Source organism: Tamandua tetradactyla, chromosome 4, assembly GCF_023851605.1.
Source record: "Tamandua tetradactyla isolate mTamTet1 chromosome 4, mTamTet1.pri, whole genome shotgun sequence".
Lineage (NCBI taxonomy): Eukaryota > Metazoa > Chordata > Mammalia > Pilosa > Myrmecophagidae > Tamandua > Tamandua tetradactyla.
In genome coordinates this window covers 141,254,638-141,276,779 of record NC_135330.1, presented here as the reverse complement: position 1 = coordinate 141,276,779, position 22,142 = coordinate 141,254,638, and the positions used below count along the sequence as shown (strand labels likewise).

At 37.5% G+C, this 22,142-nt stretch overlaps 1 protein-coding gene across 5 annotated transcripts in view; it reads left to right on the top strand.

Moving 5' to 3' along the window:
- The window catches only part of KLF12 (KLF transcription factor 12), a 483,475-nt gene that overhangs the window by 335,569 nt on the left and 125,764 nt on the right, over positions 1-22,142 (top strand). For all 5 annotated transcript variants that reach the window (XM_077158427.1, XM_077158426.1, XM_077158429.1 and 2 more), the window contains one exon: positions 8,683-8,818. In XM_077158427.1, the coding sequence (XP_077014542.1) occupies positions 8,683-8,818 (136 nt within the window). The remainder of the gene's footprint in view (positions 1-8,682; positions 8,819-22,142) is intronic.

The window sequence follows — 22,142 nt, the reverse complement described above, 5'->3', positions numbered from 1 at the left end:
GGGAATTATAAGAGCATTATAAGGTTATTTTTTGGTATAATGGGTGCAGAAGCCATTACACTGTCGAGTGTACATATAGGAGTCGGAAAAACTTAATAAATTGTATATTATTTCTTTATTCTGCCAAACATCCCAGGATTTACATAATTGATTGAATTTCAAAATCTCCATTTGTGGTTATACTGACCCCAGAGTTTCTATGCTGTAGAGGCAGGCAATCTCTGAGGCAGTAGCAAAAGTAAGGGAAGCAATAGAGCAGGGCATAGTCCAATCATCAGTAAGTAGACTGGACCTTAGAGAGCCAGTTCTAATCTTGGAGTTCACCTTTCTTTGAGTCAAGTATATGCTTTATTTGCTCATGTTTTTTTGCTCATTACATGCCTAGTAGTGCCTGCAAAATAAGCCAGAAAGAGATAACATTTAACAGGGATAAAGTAAGCTCTCATTTGGCTTCAGAATATCAATTGTGCAAATATATTACAAAGGGCATGCTTCATAGCCCTTTATGTAATAAAGTCCTGATTTTTAATTGATTATTACATGTGCAAACAGCATAAGGCAACTGAAGAATAAAAAGCTAGTGCTTTTTTTTAAGAGAACATTAATATTAATCTCCTTGATGCTTCCCACATGTATGTCCCCAGCTGGAATTCCCCTGTGCTCCAGGATTATATAGAGAGATTGATGCTTGTAAAATGACATAATTCAGATCATGTCACTCAAAAGCCTCCCGTGGCTTCCCTTCTCCCCCAGAGCAAAAGTCAGAATCTTTATATTGGCCTCTGGGGCCTTCCATATTCTGCTTGTCCTCCTCTCTTTGCCCTTATCCTCTCCTCTCCCTCTTTCTCTGCTCTCATCCTCTCCTCTCCCCCTTCCTCTGCTCCAGCGATCCTTGTCAATTTGCAGGTAATCAGGCACCATTAAGCATATTTCTGACCTCAGGGACTTCTCACCTATTGTTTGCTTTGTCAGGAGTGACCCCCAAACCCCCAGTCTGTAAGCCTCCCTCACACCATCTGGCCATCCTTGCTCACATACCATGTTCTCCATGAGCTTTTCTTGGCCACCCTCTCTAAGATTGTTCCCTTGCCTCTCAGAAGCCCCTGTCCACTTTCCCATGGCATTTATTATCTGATGTAATATATGTTTTTCATGTTTATCTGTTTCATCTGTCTTCTCCCAATGTGAAAGCAGGAATTTTCATCTGTGTTGTTCACTGCTCTATCTCCAGCACCCAAATAATGCTTGGTACCGGGTAGGTACCCTCCAAATATCTGTAACTGAACACATCAGTGAATATTTAGATCAAGAGAAGCAATGGTTTAAGATATCATCCGATATATATTCTGCATCTGTAGTGTTATCTTCAGTTTAGGCACATTTACCAAGAAAACTGCCACCTTTGAATGGTCTAGAAGATGGTGAAGGACTTAGAAACAATGTTTGGGATTGTTAAAGATGCACTAAACTTACTATTGGGGTAAAACATATTTTCTTAGTTTGCCAGGATTGCTGCTATGACAGATACCACCCAGTGGGTCGGCTTAAACAACAGGAATTTGTCTCACAGTTTCCGAGGCTAGAAGTCCCAAACCAAGGCCTCACAAAGTCTGTAGTGTCCTGAGACTGGCTTGCCACAGTCCTAGGGTTTCCTTGGCTTGCCTCTCTAGAGGTCTCAGGCACGCAACTATTCATTTCCTCTGGCTTCTTCTGACTTCCGGTCTCTACTGGCTTCTCGCTTGTGTCCAAAGTCCTGTGTATCTACAGACTACAGGCATATTGATCTAAGGCACACCCTCGTTTAGTTGGCTGCAACTTTATAATAGCATCTTCAAAAGTTCTATTTGCAAATGGGTTCACACCCATAGGACCTGGGCTTAGGACTTGAACATGCCTTTTGCTGGGGACTTGATTCAGTCCCCAGCAATACCGAGTACCCCTATTACTACCGAGTACCACTACTACTGCCAGGCAGGGTACTGAATGGCTTGCATGTGTTGTCTCATTTACTCCTCACAACACCAAGGTCAGGGGAATGAACTGAGGTTTAATGGTGTAAAATCAATCACCCAGGTTCAGAGAGCAAGAAATGGTGGAGCCTGGATTTACACCCTTGCTCACTGAGTCAAGAGCTGAGCTTTTCTTCTCAGTCCTTCAGAAACTCTCCTTCTTTTCAGAAATAGTCCTGCATACAATATATTGAAAGAGGACTCTTCTACCCTGATGCTATGAATTTCCCCTTTCCACCCCCTGCAGTCATGCCCACACATCGCTCTTTCTAGTAAAAACGGTAGCTCTCCTGGAAGCCCAGATTTTTCTAACTGCGACATGTCTCGGCTTCGGAAGGGTGAACAGTGAGGGCTGTTCTGCAGGTCACCTGCAGCCCGTCACTGGTTCAGAGAGGCAGAAAAGAGCCCATCAGCACTGGTGCTCCAGCTGCCTCCTGCCACCTCTCATCTTCCATGTGTGGGAGCCACTCTCCTCCGGCCCCCATGGGTAGAGAAGAAGGAGATTCAGTATCTCCTTCTGTGCTTAATTCTTCTTAGGAAACAGTAATTTGTATGTTCTAGCATATGTTTGCAGGTTGTTGTATTGTACACATTGAATATGGTGACTTGTGGAAAAACTTCCTTAAGATTAACTGAATAGACCAGTTGATCTCTAAGGAAGTTAGAAGAGCTTTTAATCCTTTGTCAACAGCTAGGCTGAAGTGGGGGTGAGGTTAGAATGGGTATTGTTGCCACTATGTCTTTCCAGCCACTATTTTTTATATGGGGGTGGGAGTGGTGGGGTGGAGAGGAGAGAATGAAGTTTCAACTTCTATGAGTTGAAAAGAGCCAATGATAGGAGAAAAGAGCTTTGGGTAAACAACTTCCTGGGAGGATCCACCAATATGAGCTTCCTACCATGTGTATGGCTTGGAAGAATGGATAGAAAAGCTTTGCTCGCCTGAACAGTTCTTCCAAAGAAGAACTCTGCCTCGGGAGAAATGGTTATGGATCAAAGGAAGATGCCTCTAAAGACAAAATACCTGTAAAGACATTTCAGAATAATTTTGATTGAAAAGTTAATATCATTGGACACTGTATATAGTTTTTATTTTCCTTTTCCTATACTAATAATCCCCTGAAATATGCAAGTATTTATAAACTAAAGGCAAGGTTGCCACTGGGGAGGAGAATAGAGAGACGTGTGATGATTTGACTTTCATTTTAGCTGTAATTTGTCCATGTCATTGCTAGGAAGTCTAAAATAGTTGCTGGAGTATGATATGGTACAATGATTATCTTATCGTTGGGTAACAATTTACCCCAAAATGTGGTAGGTTATGAATGTGAGAATGATAGAGGGGGGAGGGCTGGGGGCACAAATGAGATCAGAAGGAAAGATAGGCAATAAAGACTGAGATGGTATAACCTAGGAATGCCTAGAGTGTGCGATGATAGTAACTAAATGTACAAATTTAAAAATGCTTTTGCTTGTAGAAGAACAAAGGAATGGCAGTATTGTAGGGTGTTGAAAATAGATGGTAACTCATAATTTAAAACTTTTGGGCAGGCCACGGTGGCTCAGCAGGCAAGAATGCTTGCCTGCCATGCCAGAGGACCCGGGTTCGATTCCTGGTGCCTGCCCATGTAAAAAAAAAATAATAATAGGAATTTAAAACTTTTAATTTATGTGTGAGACTAAAGCAAAAAATGTTTATTTGGTACAAAATTTATATTTTGACTAGTGCATTTGCTAATATAACTTATGTGGACAGTTTAACTGAACACAGTAAATACATGGAACCTTGAGTAGGGCATGAGATTTTGTAGGTTTGTCCAGAGTGATGGCCTGATAAATCCCAGAGTGATTTAAACAGTGAATCAAAAGTATTTGCAAAGTCCCCCTGGGGGAATGGCGAGAAAGGGGGAAAATTCAACTTTCCCATGTGGAGAATTCCTGATATTCTTACAAGCAGTGGGGACATCCAAAGCAATAGACTGAGCTCTCAATCTTGGGGTTTGTTCATATGAAACTTATCCCCACAAAGGAGAGGCTAAGTCTACTTAAAATTAGGCCTAAGAGTCACCCCCAGAGAACTTCTTTTGTTGCTCAGATGTGGCCTCTCTCTCTCAGCCAACACAACAAGCAAACTCACTGCCCTCACTGCCTCTACTTGGGGCATGACTCCGCGGTATAAACTTTCCTGGCAACATGGGACAGAAACCCTAGAATGAGCTGGGACTCAGCATTAAGGGATTGAGAAAACCTTCTCGAACAAAAGAGAGAAGAGAGAAATGAGATAAAATAAAGTGCTCAGTGGCTGAGGGATTTCAGAGTTGAGAGGTTATCCTGGAGGTTATTCTTACACATTATATAGATATCACCTTTTTAGTTAAGGTATACTGGAGAGGCTGGAGGGAAGTGCCTGAAAATGTAGAGCTGTGTTCCAGTAGTCATGTTTCTTGAAGATGATTGTATAATGATATAGCTTTTGCACTGTTACTTTGTGATTGTGAAAACCTTGTGTCTAATGCTCCTTTTATCTACAGTATGGACAGATGAGTAAAACATATGGTTTAAAAATAAATAAATTATAGGGGTAACAAGTGTTAAAATAAATTTGGTAGATTGAAATACTAGTGATCAATGAAAGGGAGGGGTAAGGGGGATAGAAAAAAATAGGGGAAACAAAGGCTAAACTATATCGGGTAGATGGAAATATTAGCAGTCAGTGACAGGGAGGGATAAGGGGTATGGTATGTATGAGTTTTTCTTTTTATTTCATTTTCTGAGTTTATGCACATGTCCTAAGAAATTATCATGGCCATGATATTGTGAGTTATTGATTATATACCAAGAATGGAATTATCATATGATAAGAATGTTTGTTTGTATGTTACATTAAAAAAAAATTTTAATTAAAAAAAAAAGTGGTGGCTTAAAATAGTAACCATTTTATTTGCTCACAACTTTGAGGTTCAAAATTGCGATAGGTTTAGCTGGGCAGTTCTGCTGGTCCTCCCCAGGTCTCCCGTATGCCCACAGTCATGTGGGGGCTGGAATGTGGCTGGTTGGTCTAAAATGGCTCCCTGTCATGTCCGGCAGTTGGGTTTGGCTGCCAGCTTGAGCAGCATGTTTCTTAGGTACTCTCCTGGACTTCTTCACATGGTGGCCAGGTTCCAGAAACAGCAAGAGAAAAGAAAAAAATGAATGTGTAAATGTTTTTCAAGCTTTTGATTGCGTCACGTTTGCTAATGTAGTGCCGTTGGTCACATCACGCCGTGTAGTCAAGCCCAGAGTCATTGTCAGAGGCACAGGGAGGCGTGATTCACTGGGGATGTTTACAGTGCCTGTCTACCATTGGTGGAAATCCGAAGGTCACAGTGAATAGGTTCAGCTTCCGGTGATGAGGTGCCACTCTCCCCAGGGATTTTGTCACACTAATGAAATCTCCTCAGTGTTTGAGAGAACACTGAGATACGACACCTCCACTAGCAAACAGCTAGATTAACCGAAACCGTCTGATCCCTTTTTCATTTAAAAGGAACAAATCTCAAATGTCTATAAATCATTTGCTGCTGTCTTACTTAGGGAAGTAGATATAGTATTGGTTCTAATGTCCAGGTAACTTTTCCATTGTCTGTGCATGGGCACCCTAGAAAATCGGTTTATTCTGGTTTTAAATGAGCTGAGAAACTCAAAGACTAATGGAGGTTAACTAGGGTAGACATCCCTATTCTGCATTTAATAAAAATAGATTAGAATTATGCAAGTATGTAGATAAGCTAATCATCTGACCCAATCAGCAATGCAGATTTTTTAAAGTCTTTCTAATTACTTCCTCCACTTGGCTGAAGGTATGGGTAAAAAATTTCCCACTGTGATGGTAGCAGATGTACTTCATAATATTTATTGAAAATATTGGAAAGAAATCCTCAATTATGATGTTCCTTAAAAGTACATCAAAAAAAGATATTATACTTAACATATTTTAAGCTTTCATTAAAATATAAACATCACACATAATTTAAATGATCGTGTAACAACTCACATCAATTATTTTTTTCATAGGAGCTTTCACAGAACTACACTTTAACTTTCACAGAGAGGTTACTCATTGGTTAACTGCCTAAAACTTTTTGAATTGGTATTTCTTACCTCTAAGAGCACTAGTTGTCTTGGACAAAATGGGACCACCAGTACATTCTCTTTTCTTTGACTGTTTGCTAAACTGGCATCTTGGCAAATGGGTCTTAGTGCATGATGTTTCAAAATCTTTAAATGTTAAATTACTGACATTTACAGGCATATATAATGCCACTTACAAGATGTGACTTGGAAGCCTAGATATGTCTGATACTCATTTTCTTGACTGAATTTGAGTAGTTATGAACAATTGTTAAATGAAACATTCTCTAATAGCAGAGCCCCCAAAAAGAATCTATGCATTCCTGGATGAAATGCCTGTGTCTTCCCTGAGTCCTGTGCTGCTTGCATGTTGGTTGTTCATCTTTCCTTTGAACTGCTCAGTAACTCTCAGTACATTCCTTTTTTATATGTTAGCCAGAGCCAGCTTCTGATGCCTGCAGCCAGAATAATTCTTAAGTGATATGACTCCTTCAGGGCCATTGAAATGGCTGAATGCTTCAGTAGCTCTCTGTTACTAGGTTATGGTGAAACTGGTCATTTTGCCCTGCAGAGAGTTTCTCTAACAATTTTATTCTAGGGACACTTCTCTACAGTTGAAAAGGAAAGTCGTTTTTTGCTCCCCTCCTACCCCCACCAAGGGGGTACACAGAAAATGTTCAAAACCTATTAATGAATGTCCCTGCATGATGCTGGCATTTGAGAAGTGAATGCTGTAGTTTCAGGAGTTGTGAGTGCAGTCACGTGAAAGTGAATCATTTTATTTGGTAACAAGGGCAGATGGATAAGCTTCTATAGGATTTATATTCTTTGTTATGAAATTTTGAAACTGGAACATAACTATATAATTAAAAATCATTAAGATGTCCCACCTTTATATGTCAAAACTTATAAATCTCTAGGTTGAAGTGTCTCAAGTCATTACTATTTACATTTTTTACCAGTAAAATCTTTGTTGTGGGGACTGTGCTGCATATTTTAGGGTGTTTAGCACCATCCTTAGCCTCTACCTACTGTATGCCAGTAGCATGTCCACCCCAGTTGGAACAAGCAAAACTGACTGCAGATGATTTTAAGAGTCTTTGGGGGGACTAGATCCTCGGTTGAGAGCTGCTTTAGATTATTTGGATTATTATCTCTTTAATTCAACCAACACTGACCAAGCATTTTCACTGTGCAAAGCACATTCTGGTATGTTTATATCTACAGGTAGAATGTATGTCAAAATGCTAGCACAGATACAGGTTCCTTCCTATCCTGGTTAGAAGTGTATTGAAATACTCTAGGTATAGTTTTCCTGCCATATAATAAACATTAGATAGAATCATAAGAATTTGCCATTTTGTGGGTAAAAATAAATTCTCAAATAGTAGCATTTCTGTCTGGTTTTCTACGTAATGTATGATGCATAGCGACAAGAAAATGATTTGAGAAAAAAGATAGGTATTACAAGTGTATCCAGTTATCATTGTAACCATGGTTTTCAGTGCATTTCACTTCCCTTTGTAAGCAGTGGTGGATCTAGAAATCTTAAGCAGATTTGAAGAGCAGCAGTTTGGTTGGAGCTGGGTGGGGTTGAAGTCATGTATTTTTAACACTGCAGTTACATAGCTAGAGCGGTACTTTAATTTAGGTGTGCTTAGTTTGTGCTTGGAGTGAGGCCTGTGGAGTTTCTGGGCTGTAGTTGCTAAAGACAAAGAGTGGAGGAGGTAGAAATGAAATCTAATACCTAAAAAAAAAAGTGTATTAACATATTAAATGTTGATAGTAATCTTGTCATTTGAAAAGATCTGATTGTCCTGGTCAGCAGGGGTCAGACCACTGGACTGTTGCCTGCTTTGGCAAGCTCGCGGTGGGTAGAGAATCATCTGGAAATGCTTTTTTAAATATCAAAATCAACATGGAGAGGAAGAACACTTTCTGGCACATATAAACATATTTAAAATTTTACTATTTCTGTCATTTTTACAAATGTGCTCGAACCTCCACTTAGAGTAGTGATGCACAGCGAGGCAATGATTCACTGAAATATGAGAAGTATCTAAAACTTCATTTTCGGCATTTAAACCTTGTTCTTCTTTAAACTTAATGGGAAGAGCTATAAGCAAATAATATCTCCTCTCCCTCGTGCTGTCTGCCATCCAAGGAAAGTGCTAATGAGCAGTGAAACAGCCAGAGTTCTGGCCGCAGGAGCAAGGAGGAGGAGAAGCCAGAGAGCTGAACAGTAATTCATGAGCCACATAATCGGCTTCTCACCACTCTGGAATTGGTAATATTGTGGATTTTATCATTTCTATTCTCTCATCATACTCTGAAACTCTTGAAGGCCGGTGTAGGTTTTGCGAATCAAATGAACAAAGGCAAAAAAAAAAGTCAGTGGGTACTCAGTACATAAAATACGTGGCACTCAGTAATTCCTGTGATTTCTCGAAAATTCCATTCGTGTGATTTACACAGAAGAGATGTTCCGTGCTTGCTGTTGGTCCAGGACAAGGTTAACTTTCTGCACACTAATTTTAATTCATTATATATGCCTTTTTTTCCCAGCACAAATGGACCCCCGAGGCCTATCTCCCAGACAAAGTAAAAGTGACAGTGATGATGATGACCTGCCAAATGTGACCTTAGATAGCGTTAATGAAACTGGATCCACGGCCCTTTCCATAGCCAGAGCAGTACAAGAGTAAGTATCACGTTTCAGGATGAACTAAGAATTGCCAAGGTGTTCAATGAATAATGAAAGCAGCGGCATCTCCTGCTCCCCAGACACGTCACCCGGGCTCCGACCCGGCACATGTGTCGGCATCTTTCCGTTCAGTCTTATGCTCTTTTGGAGAAGATTAGGGGAAAAGGTGGAATGTTCTCAATAGTTGAAAATCTGTGTTTTGATTAGAAATAAGACCTCTATACATCTTTTCTGATAAGTCCTGCACTGTTCCCCTTAACTCGGAGGAAAAAATATTGTTCTTTTGAATGTCAGCATCCAGTGACCATCATCGTCATCATTCTTTGTATACAGCAGCCAAGCAAAAGAAAATGTGTCAGGTATCATTATCTTATTTTGGTGGGAGATTAAAGAATAGCTTTTTTTGAAAATTAGAATTTGGAAGATAATATATTAAAACTGAAATATAGGAAGTATATGCGATTTATAAAGGGATCTTTTCTCTCTCCTTTTATCTAGGCTGTGGGGTTAGTTTATGGCCCTTGTGAATTGGCTCCTTTTCCATCATTGTGAACTCTGTGAATCTATAATTGAACCTATGACTAGTCCATGCATATTTTTCCCTATAGTAATCTTTAACAACATGCTCATAAAGAAGTAGAGGATTTAAATAGCCACCATTATTGCTGGCACACATATTCATTAGTAGCCTACTTAAAATGTTTTTAGTTTCCTGCCATCTGTTTATTTGTCTTTCTCAAATACTGATTAAGTAGCTACCTATTCCATGCATTAGGTCTTGAAATGAAAAATATTATATACACACATTGTTGTAAAGAGTATGTATGTGTATGTATGAAATGAATAATATGTTATATAGATATCTATATATATGTCTACGTGTATAGATAATTTATATATATATATAAATTAGAGGAAACTGAGTATAGGTGATCTGAAATGAAAAAGTCAGAAAGACCTAGATTCAAATTCACACTCAAGCCCTTAATAACTGTGTGAGTTCTGGCAAGTTAAAGACTCTGAAATGTTTCTTTTCTATCAGAAGATAAGAATATTTTGCTTACAGGACTGTTGTGAAGGTTTGATGCAGATACAAGATGTAAAAAACCAAGTTACACTGTGTACTCCCCCCACCCGACCCCCAAAATTTGACAAATGGTGCCACAATAACGGGATAATCACATGCAAAAAGAATGAATTGTGACCCCCATACAGCACACAAAAAATTTTAAAAAGGCAAGTTGCAGAGTTGTTGGCAGAGAAGGTGTGCTGGTCTGAATTTGTGGTGGACCCCAGAAAAGCCATGCTCTTTGATCCTCATTCAGTATTGCTGGGTGGGAGCATTTTGATTGTTTCCATGAAGATGTGACCCACCCAAGTGTGGGTGGTAACTTTTGATTAGATGATTTCCATGAAGGTGTGTCTCCACCCACTGAAGGTGGAGTTGCTTGCTGGAATCCTTTAAATGACGAAACATCTTGGAGACAGTCCCTTTTTGGTAGAGCCACGTGAAAGCCAGAAGATGCCGCCATGTTCGCCACGTGCCCTTCCAGCTGAGAGAGAAAAGTTGAACGCCGTTGGCCTTCTTGAACCAAGGTATCTTTCCCCGGATGCCTTAAATTGGACATGTCTATAGACTTGTTTTAATTGGGACATGTTCTCGGCCTTAGAACTGTAAAGTAGCAACTCATTAAATTCCCCTTGATAAAAGCCATTTGGTTTCTGGTATATTGCATTCCAGCAGCTAGCAAACTAGAAAAGAAGGCATTCCATTAACGATAGAATTAGTGTTATTTATTAGTTGTGGTGGTAATCGTGTAGCAGTGTAAGTATATAACAAGGAAATACAAATATAGAAAATATCTCTATTCTGATTTTACAAATGAAAACACTGAGGATCAGAGTCATTAAATGACTTGTCTGAAGCCATATGATAAACAATAACAAGGCATAAAATGACATAAAGTTTAGGACTTTGAAAACTCCAAAACAGATCTTTGTCTAAAAGTGCCTATAGTAGCCGTTAGCAATAATAGGCTTCCGCTTGAACACTTACAAAGATGTTTTTCCCCTCTCATTTGTTCAAGTAATGGTTTGTAGCAACTTATTTTCTCCAGAGTCAGTGTGAGCTCAAGCCAGGATAGGCAGTGCACCAGAGAGATTGCTGAAATCCCGCACACACCGGCGGCACACCGCGTCCCCTCATCCCAACTCCGTGAGCTGCAGCAGGGTCACAGTTTAGTGTGGGCTGAGTCGTGAGGTCCTATTTTCTGACCTGTAAAATCAGGCTAAATGATGATATATTTCAATTCTGAGATGAGTAAGTTCCATAGACATTTGAATCACAATTTTTACATCATTGCAATACGTATATCATTTATGAGTGTGTGTATATGGGTATATAAATGCTTCAGTTCTGTCTTTAAAGTTTGGGATTGTGGTTGCTAAAATCTAAATTATTGGGGGTTGGTGTAGCAAACGATGACATTAATGTCCTAAACTCAAACACGTGTGCTTTTAATATTGTCTGTTTATAATGTAATAGGATGTTTTAACCTGATGCTGTTCAATAGCAACCTCAGAAACCGAGGCTTCATTTTCAGAATACTTTTCTGATTCACTTTGCATGCACATTTCAAACCACACTGTTTTGGATATATGGGCCTATGCCTGTCTTTGTTATTATTACAAAAATTGCGCGTGTATCTCAGGGAAATGCCAGATTCATTATTCATGTGTTTTCATTAAACAATTAAATAAGGAATACACTGAGCTCTTATCTGGGAAGTCCTAAAATGCCAGGACCCATTGATAGTTAATAAACCATCTCATTCAGGACGGGTGTGTGTGTGTGTGTGTGTGTATGTGTGCGTAAACATTAGGAGGTGCTGAGATACTGTTAGGTGAAGCAAGAAGAATGTTCTTCAGAGACCTCTTAAATATAGGTATATTTCAAAATCTAGAACAATGTATTGAGGAAAATTTTATTCTGTGACAAATAAAATATAATTCTTATAGAGTTTAAAAAATTCTGTTCCTGGGTTTACACAAAGTTAACTTTCATTGTGTACAATTCTGAATTTGACCTACTGCTCTTCTCTTAGTTTCTCCTTAATTCATAACACTGTTTCACTATTTCTTTTCTCTCCTCATTTTGGTTGCTTTCTGTTAACTCAAAAGCTGTCAAAAACGACAACAACAAATATTCCAGTGTAGTAGTGTCACTAAAGTTATACGTAATATAAGTAATAAAAGAACAAAATGTCACCTTGGTACATGAAAGATGAGAGAATTTCAAGACAGCTGTCTGTCTATCTCTTTGTCTCTTGTGCTTGCAGAACCTTCCTAAGAGAATTCGGTTGAGAAGATGTTCTGCAGGGAGAGAGGTGATGAAACCAGACTTATGTACAATAGAGACAGCACATGAGCCCTAGGCAACCAGTAAACATTTGTCTTTCCAGTGAAAGCCAAGAAGAGACATGTTCTGAGAAGGCTTCAAAGGCTCACCTCTTAAATTCATTAACCACCAGTGGAATATCAGTGAAAAGAAGGGGGTAGTTGAGAAAGGAAATGGATATTAACAAATATGAGGCTGGAGAGGGTCTGTCTTAGGCCAGCTCTGTTGTCTGGGGGCTTCTGACAAGATGCTAAACCACAGGGTAACGACTTCCAGCTGAAGTCTCCTGCCCCATTCCTGTTCTCAGCCCTGCTTCATGCAGGGCTCATAACCAGTACAGTTTTGTGTCCTACTTTACTGATATTAGTACATTTATTTAATATCATAGTAAGTGATGTTTTCTTTAAAGGCCTAGTTTCATGTATTTTATTGGGTTTTAAACTGAACATTTTAAAAAATCTTGGCTCTTAAAAAATGTTTCTGTAAGATTCGATATGCACAAGTTGCCTGCCAAAATTGCATCCTGCCCCCACTTACTCAGATATACTTGTCTTTAAATAAAAAAAGAACATTGCTTGTTGACTAGAGTAGCATACTAAGGTCGTGTCTATTTAAGTAGATTTATATAGTGAGGCTACTGAACTGAGCTTAAGCTGATCCTGGCAACCATTTCACTGATTCATTCAGTTTCCATATATGAGTTTAGCTGTAGTGACTTCAGATAAATTGCAAGAACTGGTCACAGAAAGACCCACAAACCTGTAAGACTGGCTCTACCCTTTTCTGATTTCAATTGTATAGGATCTGCCTGAGCCAGAAATCATGTATTCAGTTATTCTGACAAAGCCAACCTCTAGCAATTCATAGAACATCTGTTTTATTTTGGTCTCTTTCCTTTTTTTTTCTTCCCCTGATGGTAAAATAGGGTCATTACCCTTAACAACTTGATAAACATAATTATGAAATAAGTGTTTAGAGAAAAAAGAGGTAAAGGCACACGATTAAAGCAAATTGTTATAATTAACTCCAGCCCTAGGCAAAATAATGACATATTTAAAAATAGGTAAAGTTTGGTTTCCTTGCCCAGAGACTCTTATTTCTGTTCCCCCATTTCTTCTTTCCAAACATCTCCAAACATTCATAATTGTCATTTGTTGATGTGAGTAAAATAATCAAGTTCCTTCAAACTAAAGTGTAAATATATACTAATGTCTAAAAAGGGGCCTTTACCTGAGGGTTTTCTATTTTCATTTGAAGAGCATACTTTAAAAGAATAATGATCTAGATATAATGATGTCATTAAGCGTGCGGTGGGACAGAGGGCAGTGGAAGGTGGGGGAAGCTGATGAGGATGGGAGGAGCTGTGCCTCGATTTCCCTAGTCAGCCCCTGCAGACGTGGGGAGTGCTCATTACTTCTGAACTCAGTCAGACGTGAGTCATCTGCTTTCTCTGGTTTTGACTGTAAGCAACATGAATTAGTGTCTTAGTAAATTTTTGCTCTGACCAGCATTTATTTGCACCTGTTTAAATGATACTCTAATTGGTTTACTGTCAATGACATTCAACTCATTAAAACACTTTACCATCTTCCTCCCCCTGTTTTTATCATATGGCTCCTGTGACTTGACCCTCTTCATAAAGAAACACAATTTTTGGATTTCTGGAAATGAAGGACGTTATCTTTAGTACATATTCACTTCATTGCTCCTTGAAAAGCAGATATGGCAACAATTCGGTATCCTATTGCTTCCTTCTGATTTCTTCTGTTGCTAGCTCAAACATTATGGTTCTTAATTTATAAAAGCTCATATAATGATGAAATGAGGTTAGGAATCTTGCAGTTTTTTAAAAAGTAATTTTTTCTTCTAATTTCTTGGATAATTAATGCTCCTCCCCATTCTCCTTAATTTCCTCAAGTACAATTGTCTTTTAAATTACAGTAGAGAACAGTACTAAAAATGAGGAGGAAAGGGAAAACACAAGAACTGCTATGAAGGGCCTACATTTTGGCAGTTTGTGCCTAACACTTTATATATAGTTTTCATTTAGTTCTGCCATGATCCTATTTTTAACCCACAGATAAAGAAACTGAGGCCCCAAGAGGTTTACTTTATCCCCGGAGGTGCCACAGCTGGTCATTTTCAGAGCTCATATTCAAACCCAAGTATGTGCAACTTACAAATCCACATTCCTTTATGAAGACAGCCCCTATTTTTATGCTGTGGCTTTAAAATTGCTAAACCATAACTGTCTAAAAGTAGCATAGTTATTTGAGTCATCAACCCTGGTATGAATACAGCTTGTATGAAATAATTTCAAACTTTCTAATCTTCAAACCCACTGTTACTTTAAATATAATCCGATTTAGCGGGAAATAATTCTCTTAGATAACAATTCTCAGCAATAGAAAAGAGAGTATTGAGCTACTGTAACTTGTATTATATTGAAATGTGAAGAAATAAAATAAAAATAGAGTGCTGTTTAGATAAACTTTCCTGTTACTATTATTTAAAGAAATAATTGCTGGGAAAAATATGGTTTCAGGCATATTTCAGTATTATATATATATATATTATATATATATATATGCTGATGTTCCTAAACCCAAATAAATGAGTGTCCCTTTTTGAGTGCCTTTGTTTCTGCCTATAAAAGGAAAACTTTGTCCAAGGGTTTACAATGTCATCTTTTTCGGTACCCCTTGACTAAGTGGCTGGTGTGGATGCCTGCTGATGGGTTAAATCTGGGAGGCATTCTTCACTCTCTTTCCAGATTGTTCTTTTTTATCTGAAGGAGGTCAGAAAAGCTGCTGATTTTACTGTAAATAAACACAGATGAAACTTGTAGTTATGTTAATCTTTATCAGCCCTCCAGTCACCCAAGCCTAAAAGAAAAAATCAAAATATAGTCATGACTTAGTAACTCAGTCTTTGGGTATTTAATAGCAACATGGAAGCCATATGCCCACATATTGTCCCTTTTATCTGCTTTGGTGGAACCTTATTGGCCACCCTTGAAATTAGAAAAAAGAAAAGTGATAATCAAGTTTGGTCAATAATTCAAAATTTGAAATGCTTCTTGAATTACCTAATTAAGGCATGTAGTCATTCAGTGATTCATTCGTTCATTCATTCATTCATTTGCTCAACCCTGTGTTATATACTGCAGTGTGAGTGAATGACACTGCTCCTGACCACAAGGAATTCAGAATCAGAGTATTCGGGGACGATAGAGTATTACAGATAGGGGTGCTTTAGTCCGTAATGACCAGTACATACGTAAGTGAGAAGGTGAGGTAGGAGATGATGCCGCTTGAAGAGGTATGTGGAGAACTGATTGAGAACGATGAATTTATTCTTCAGACAATGGGGAACCATTGAGGGGTTTGAAGCAGGAAATGGCAGGATTGACTTTGTGTTTTACGGAGATGAGTTTGAGGGCAGCCGGGCACGGCTGTGCAGGTGAGCACTGTACACCCTGACGGATGCCTGTTACGGCATCGTGGATATGAGTAGAGCTGCCGAGATGGCCACAACCTCCCTGTTTGGGCTCAGGAGCTTGTGGCACAATGTAGGGGTTGAGAGGAGCCGTGATCAGACAATAAAAACCTACAATTGAGATATTCATGAGGTTAAGAAGGGCAGTACCAAGAGATACACAGATTGACTGTAAAGGATAACGGATAAATCAGGTCAGATCCAATTCATAGAGTGTTGTCTCTTAAAAGACAACATTTCTTTTTCAGTTCTTTTCAGATGCTTATCACCCTTGTAAAGGTGCTTCTCCGAATCATTCCAACCCCAGATCAGACACTTAGTTGTTCCTATAGCCCTTCCCATATGTTTCTCTTCTCACTTGACTCTCTCTGTCGCAGTTAGGTAAATAAATAGTTATTTACACACACACAGACCCCTATATGACTCTCCAACATGCTGAGCTACTCGGAGGGCAGATAACATGTCCTAGCCTTCTTTGCTTTTCCAGGGCCAAAAAAAAAAAAAGAGGGCCTGAGAATAGCACTGAATAAATAGGCAAAAATTAGTGATCATGGGGTGTCTGTATTCCGGTGGGGAAGACAGATGATGAACATCATTGTATCTCTGAAGGAGGTAAGTGCTGTGGAGGTGGGGCCTGGGCAGTGAGGAGGTGGGAGGTGCAGGTCACACTGCATGTGAGACATTGAGAGGAAGAGCTTCTGATAATACATTTGAGGAGAAAACTGAAGAGGTGTGAGGTCGGGCCACGTGGGAGGATGGGCATAACCAGCCAAAAGGGGTAACAGGTGCAGAGGCCCTGAGGAAGGGGCATTCCTGAATGAATGAATGAATCAGAAAATTCGCTGGCCAAATAGAGAACATAAATATATAATTCCTTAATTTTACAGAAATGACTGAGCTCATAAAAGCCAGCTGCTTATCCCAGCATCACATCCCTAGGAAGGAGGAGTCGGAACTGAATCTCTTCAATCTCTACTCATCCTTTTCCCTGTGTGTTATTAAAGAAATTCTCTTTTTCTAAGAGATTCCACAAACAGTTTAACACACACACACACCCTCCCCCAAGAAAAAATCATGTAAAACACATTTTTTTCTTTCAAAACATTTGTCTACTTTGTATGTCTTTTTACCTGAGTCCTGAGAATGTAGTACACATGCAAGGATTTCTTCTAAGAAATATTTAAAACGTTGGAAAGGGGGAACCATATTAATGTGAATGTTATTCGTTTTAATAACAATTTGTGTTTGTTTCTAAATGATCTTATTAAATATATTATTTTTCTTCAATGATGAGTCAAATATATCTATTATCCTGGAATGTTGTATATATTATTGCATTATCTTCCAGCAACTAAGTACTTGCTTTTTTTTTCCATAAAAGTGTTACAACTTTAGTTACGATTGAGAGATTATCCTCATCATATTATTTGGATGGATATTTCTGATCATTTAAAGGTATCATATATGAAGGCTACTACACAGATATTGCTGTTTTGATAGCAATTTATATTTCTCATCTCATAATGAACATTTTATATTCTGTACATCATGCTAAATGACCAATTTGTTTTTTTAACTGAATTGAACATTTTCTGATATAACAGATATAAATAGGTTTATGTTTAGCCTCCTTACTCACTTAGAAATTATTCAGTTAACTGATTGTTGATTTATTTGCTAAACTGTCATGCCTGATTTTAGTATGAGTTTATTACCGCTTGGATCAGTTTTAAAGTAGATATAAATCAGATTTCTTAAAGCTAAAGTTTTATTTTTTATTTTTGTTTTTTTTACCTGTGGGATTCCAAAATTACATTATAGATAAGATTGATGAGCTACTTTTACTTGATAGTGGTTGTTTATTTTTGCTACTTATAAGTTATATTTATTTGGGGGAGGTATTAATAATTTCTAAAATAACTCAAATTTTAAAGTATAATAGTAGTCCATGTAATCATACAGTGTACCCCAGACTGATTGCAGGTATTATTTTGCTTTTGATTATACAGCTTACTTTTCCATGTGAACTCTTCATGTAGCTCTTCTCTTGCTGGTTTGTTCTACCTGTAATCACGTTGTAAATTTATGTGTACCGTTTTTATTTCTCATATATATTCCTAATAGGTGTAACCAGTGAGTTTCAGTAGTTCATTTCTCATGCATTTTTGATGTGTTGACACAGATATTCAGTGATAATATTGAAATATTAATATTTCACTACAAGTTCCTGTAACCATTCATCACTATTTCATTTATTAGTGTAGTCAGTAAGAGTACACATAATATAGAAAAATACTGTAATGTATTTGAAAGTAACCCAATTCATCAGGATATAATCTCCTCTAGTCTCAATCAAATGCTCCAAATACTTTTCTTTCTTATTATTCTCCATGGATTATAGCTATCGAACTGTAATTTTCCTTTACTTTATGACACTTTCCCACATGCTTGACTCTCATTGAAAACATTTACTTACATGCATCAAATGAAAGTAAAAAATTGAAGGATACGTTTTCATGGAGACCCTGCTATTATATTAAAAGGTCTGATACAGGTAGAAAATACGTCTAAGATAAGCATGAATCTAAACAGGTTGACATTTTACCATGGCCATTTCTGATCACATTTGCCCTATACTTTCAAAATCACATAGCTGAGGGTCATGACCCACTTGAAAGCTATTAATGCGCCTTTTACTATGGCTTATCCTAAAAACTGAATCCCAAACTATATGCAGTTAGTATACTAAAAACATCAGCAAATCTTTGCAAATATTCCTGATCACTCTTCTGCAGAATTACTAGTGTGGGGAAAATAATTCCAAATTTTAAATTATAAAATAAAATTCTGACAGTTTTATTTAAAACTATGTATCTGTATTAGGGTCATTTTATCTCCACTTATGCAAAAGCAAATCTAATATATAAAAACTGAAGCTTTAACTTAACTTAAAAGTAATTAGCTATTTCTACCCAAAATGATCATGTTATTGACATAATTTTTAAAAATATTAGACTAAGGCAAATAGTATTTCTAGATAAAATTCTGGATCTTTGTTAATAATTTGAATAAAATTCTATCTATCCATCCATCCATTCTTCTGAATATTGGTTGGTGTTGCTTATGGCTGAAAATAGCAATAAACCTTACTATAGAGTTTATATGTGGGACTGTTTTTCTTACGTAAAAAGATATCTGGGCTAAGAAGGGCAGTCTGGTCGAACTGCCCAGAATGTTTAAGGTTTATTCTCTCTTCCTGTTCTGTTGCCCTTCACTTATGGCTTTCTTCCCAATGATTGTATAAAGTGTGCCACACCTCTAAGTATCTTGTCCTTATCCTAGTAAGAAGGGAGTAGGGACCCCCCAACCCCAAACAAAAAAAGAAAAGGCCAAAAAACTCAAAGTACATAAGGCACCTACCAGTCAACTGTACTACTTTTAAAAAACTTTCCCAGGAGTCCCACCTCAGTGACTTTATCTTATTGACAAAACTGGTTTACATGGCCCTAGTTATTAGAATGGGACTAAGAAAAAGGGACATTTGTATGGGAACTAAGTTTGTTAACCAACAATATCTGTCACTAAGCTTAAACTTTAATACGTACATACACCACAATTCTAATAAGTTTTTTTTTTTTAATCAGCCATCTGTTATCACAATAATGCTGTGTTGACAACCATCCCAAAATGCAGTGGAAAACCGCAATAAATTATTTCCCTTCTGTACCTCTGCGAGTCAGTTGGGGCAGGTCTGTAAGTCTTGGGGACAGCATAGTTGATGTCTGTCATTTTTGGGGGGAACCAGCCCTCTACCCAGGGAGTGTTTTTCTCACAGCCATGGCTGGAGCACAAGAGGGCAAGCCAGTCGTGCAAGCCCATTTCAAGGCTTTGCTCACTTCAGCCATCTGCCAACATTCCATTTGGCCGCAATAAGTCACTTGAGCAAGCTCACCAACAGTGGGATGGGAATTCTGTTTCTCCCTTCCATGGAAATGGGAGCTTTGGGAGAGGGATGTGCGAGGCGCTGATATTTTGGAAAAGAAAGACTGTTTATAGAAGGAATTCAGATGAATGAATTTACCCGTTTTTACAATCTAATTTCCTAAGTTTTAGCAAATTTTATTCTTGATCTCCTATAGAGTTTCTATGCGGTTCTGCTGGTTTTCATAAGTTTTTGTCCCTAGACTCCTTGAATATTTTATTTTTTAAAATCAATAATAGATATGGTAATAGCGTTTGTTGTTTCTTGATACCTGGATTTCATAGTATAAAAACTTATCTCCACAGTTTATACTCTCAGAAATGTATGCTATGTTTTGCCATGTAGAATACAATGCTATTATTAGAATATAGAACTTGACAGAAGGCTCATTCCAGCTGAATTAGCCAAATCTGTGAAATACGGTTCTGTTCGGTCTTTAAATTCACAGTAAAATTGGTTGACCTCTCCTGATGCACAAAATGGCAAAAAGTAACATCAGCTATTGTGCCCTTTATTTCATGATTTCTGGACTTACAGAGCTATGGGCTACAATAGTGACACACATATAAAATTGAAGCTCCTATACAGATAATTGAAAATAAAATCTTTGAAATAAAATTTCACAGCCCTTCAGTAAAAAGTGTTTTGGTCTCCAATTCTGCATCCATTCTCCATTTTGTCTTGTGGCTATAAGTACTATCACCATGACACAAAACCTGAGATTGATTCTTGAAGTTGAAGTGCCCGTTTTCTAACACAAATATAAAACTAATTTTAAATTGTGCATTTAGAGAAATATTTCCAATATATGGCATAACAAATGCACACACTGATTAAGAAAAACAAAATAATTTTTTATATCAATTTTTTTTATCTCATATTGGGTAGATTAAATTGTGGGGCTAAAATATTAATTTTTCACTCTAGCTTTTCTATATGGCTTATTATCTAGTAAAGTCAGTAAACCAATAAACATTTTTAAAACATTAAGATTATCCAGCAAAATTAGAAATTGTTCAAGAAAACAATGTAGTTATTGGATTAAAAGCATATAATATATGCCATGATAAACTTGATTTTGTCTCTTGTTTGATTTTTTTTTTTAAGTATTATTTTGGTAAGAGTTTTAGCTTTGGCTTTTTACTTTTATATTTTTGTTATCTGAGCTTCTAGGTTGACAATTACTTTGGAGTAAATGGGGCTTCATAATAAATCTTACCGTATATTTTCAAAAGATTAAGATTGTACCAGTATTCTAGAAGGAATTACATCATAAATTATCAGTCATGGAAATATCTAATAGATTGATAATGCACTGAAAAAAATATCAGGAGGAAAATATAGAAAATTTTGATGTAATTCATATATGAGCAATTCTGTACCTGGGCCAAGGCTCCATTAGTAGCTTTTAACAATTGCCAGTGTAACCCTAAGCTATATTAAGACTGTGTATAGACACTTGTACACCCATGTTTGTTATGGCATTATTCACAATAGTAAAAACAACCCAACTGCCCATCAACAAATGAACTGATAAACAAAATGTGCTGTATACATAAAATTCATCCATAAAAGGTATGGAGTTCTGATACATGGCTACAAAACGTATGAACCTTGCAAATCTTATGCTAAGAGAAAAAGCCAGAAACAAAAGGAAAAATACTGTATGATTCCACTTACATGAAATAACTAGAATTTGCAAATTCAGAGACAGAAAGTAGATTGGAGATTGTGAGAGGCTGGAGTAGGGTGTTACTGCTTAATGCGCACGGAGTTTCTGTTTTGGGTGATGGATGGTGGTTATGGCAGCACAATATTGTGATGAAATCAATGCCACTAAACTGAGTACTCGAAAGTGGTTAAAATGGCAAATAAAAATACTTAAAAATGGAGCATACTACATTATAATTTTCAGTATATTTGTACTTATATCTCAAAGCAGTCTTTGGTATAGTAATGAACAAGTTGATGTCATTTTACAGATGAGGACCGTAAGACTCCAGAAAGCTTCTGATTTAGAGATAGGACAAATCTAGTTGATTGTGCAAAGGGCTGTAACCCAGGGTGTAGCACATTAATAGAAAGAATCTTGCATATTGAAGGAGTAGATTTTGAAGACGCAACTGAAGAGATGGGCTTTAAGAGAGATGAGCTAAACCAAATATACCCAGAGTAATGATGGTCATTTGGGTAGTCTGGAGATACACCCATTTTGAAAAGACAGCCTAAGACAGAGCTTCACATAATTGCATTTGAATAATAGTTGAATTATAGCATGGTTTTTGTGTGTGTGTGTGTATATACATAAAATGAACTTGCTTATATGATAATTCTCTGGATAAATCAGTGTGGATAGCAAGTGTGATTTTTTTTTTCTATGCTGTATGGCAGGGGTCACATTTCATTCTTTTTCCATGTGAATATCCCATTATTGCAGTACCATT